At 50.7% G+C, this 2,394-nt stretch overlaps 1 protein-coding gene across 1 annotated transcript; it reads left to right on the top strand.

Annotated features, from left to right (window-relative positions):
• Positions 1–10: 10 nt before the first annotated feature.
• On the top strand, positions 11–2,378 carry BDR25DRAFT_362273 (uncharacterized protein; the record flags this gene model as incomplete). The annotated part of the gene is made up of 12 exons (XM_033696546.1): positions 11–490; positions 524–639; positions 677–874; positions 957–1,038; positions 1,101–1,131; positions 1,212–1,423; positions 1,479–1,580; positions 1,615–1,703; positions 1,757–1,768; positions 1,919–2,024; positions 2,051–2,269; positions 2,307–2,378. Coding segments are annotated over 12 exons (1,719 nt in total), but the record flags the coding sequence as incomplete, so codon positions are not given.
• Between the last annotated feature and the right edge of the window lie 16 nt (positions 2,379–2,394).

Below are 2,394 nucleotides of genomic sequence, written 5' to 3'. Positions count from 1 at the left end.
GTCTTTCCAGCCGTCCATCTTCCCTGGGGTGCTTAGATCCTTTGCTAGGATTTTTGGGCTTGCAATTGATGACTTGCGCAGGAGGTTTGAGGCTACTGGATCCACAGGGTTAGGCGTTGCTTTGGCCGAAGGCGTGTCTGCGCTTGATCGGCTAGGAAGCTACTGCTTTACTGGGTTTCCTAGGTCGTTGATGGGTTCGGTGCTCAAACCTCTGGGTACCATAGATGGAATAGAGCGCGGGGCATGGCCATACATCAATCCCCGAATGCTAGATCTCCAGGGCGGTGGCACGCTCAGTCTCGCACAGTGGCCGCGGGGTAAAAATGGCCGACCATTGCTAATGCATGTAGCGTCCATCGCATTCCACTACGGGTCAGAGGTGGCAGCAAGCCGTTACAGCAATGTGTGGTTCCAAGAGCTAGGCGGCATACGGGCAAAAGGGCCGAGTGGTGTGGCCGAGTTCCTAGAGGAGATGTTCCGGGAATTATGGGTGCCACAGATGATTGCGTTCGTCACCCACTAGTTCAGTCGTACATTGAACAAAGGCAGTCGAAGCCAGAGAGGCAGTGGGACGCAAGAGAGCGAAGAGCACCAGCGGGAGCTTGTACGGCAATGGTCCCAATCCAGGAAACCATTCTCGTGGATGTACGTTCATCACCCTACTCGGATGTTTTAGGGGTTTTTCAGCACTAACGTCTAGGTCAAATAGAGAGTACGAACCAGTTTTTTCGCTCTTTGTCTCTAGAGATGCTGCCCTGCCCACCTTTATATCAACCAAGACGCGACGAGACTTTGCTGAGGAGCTATACAACAGCAGTATGCAATCCAATGGGTCGGCGAATAAATCCTTCACATCCAGCGCTTCCAACAGTACGTAATACGTTACGATTGAGCTTTTTTTAGTCCGTAACTTCTCAGTTTGTTAGTACGTACGTACGTTACGGGTGAATTGATAGTCTCTTACGTAGCGTAACCGTAACGGCTCACAATCCTCCTACGGCTGTACTTCTCGCGAGAAGTTACGCCGTAACTGCTAGAGTTTTCCTCCTAATATAGTCTGTCAGAGCCGTTAATTCACTCTCTACTGCGCGATGACGTAGCCAGTTCTTTTGAAGCTGCAGAGCCTTAATCGTATTAACCCCTATCCAGCTACCTCACTACTTTAAGCGGCCTTAAAAGGACTAGTGGGAAGGCGTGGGCTATTAGGTAAGAGATTAGCGGTATCAACCTAGTGCTCCTTGACGAGATGAGAGACAATATGGTTATACCTGTTGATAACTTTAGCAGCTCTGCGATTGCCCTGGAGGTGGCACCTCTTGCAGAGCCAAATCTTCACCTTCAAGCTGTCCTCGTCCTCGTACACCAAGTCTGCGCCGTGGAGCCAAACCTAGGAGGTCTGACAATTGCCACGGAGCTGGCTTTTGTGCTTCACGCGATACCTAAGTCTCTCTGGCCTTAGCTTCTTGCTCCCCAGCCAGACGTTGTCCCACTCAATGGTGAAAGAGACCCCAGCATTAAGACTACCTAGGAACTCCTTTAACAAGGCCTCTGCCCCAGGAGCTGGGGAACCCTCCAATAGAGTAGACCTTAATTTAGCAAGGCAACAAGAGCCAGCGTGATGATATACCTCACTTTGCAGAGAGGAGCCGGCTTGAGAGGATCCCTGGGAGGAGCTGGCTTAGGAGGATCCCTGGGATGAGGCTGTACGCTTGCCACGATGGAGGAACTAGGACATCTGTTGGCTTATGATGGACAGGAGTATGGGCAAGTATAGATTTAGGACAATAAACAGGGCAAAAAGTTAACTATTTGCATAAGATCCCACATCTCCATCCCCTAACATCCCACAAACCTTAGAGTTTTCACCCAATTATTACTTAAAAACGCAACCTCAAACACGCTGCTAACGCGTCCCCAGACATGTCCAATCAGGGTCTATATTGCTAGGAAATATCGACTTTTTGAGACGTACTACGGTACGTAGGGGCAGAGATGTGAGCCGTAAGTTACGGCTCAAAAAGCAAGTACGTACTTACTGCTCACGTGACAGTTACGTTCACGTACTACGGTTACGTACTACGGACTGTTGGAAGCGCTGTTCACATCTCAGAATGCGACATGGTTCTCGGTCCTCCGCGCAGCCGCCCGATACACGGCTACAAGCTCGATGAGTAGGGAGCTCTGGATTGGTGCACTGTGCGTTGCAATGATTTCTAGCGAGGTTGAATGCATGCCGGGGTCATATCAATCAAGGCTCAGCTATCGGAGGGTTATTAGGCTGACCGGATCGGCGCCTCTGGCGACAGCGCTCACAGCAAGACCGGGCAGCCTTAAACGGGTATCTAGGGAGGCAGAACACAAGGCCAAACGTCCACTAAACAAGAAGACGGTGAT

The sequence above is a fragment of the Lindgomyces ingoldianus genome (assembly GCF_010093535.1).
Source record: "Lindgomyces ingoldianus strain ATCC 200398 unplaced genomic scaffold BDR25scaffold_53, whole genome shotgun sequence".
In the NCBI taxonomy this organism is placed as follows: domain Eukaryota; kingdom Fungi; phylum Ascomycota; class Dothideomycetes; order Pleosporales; family Lindgomycetaceae; genus Lindgomyces; species Lindgomyces ingoldianus.
The sequence above is the reverse complement of the archived record's forward strand: the minus strand, read 5'-3'. Positions and strand labels throughout refer to the sequence as shown.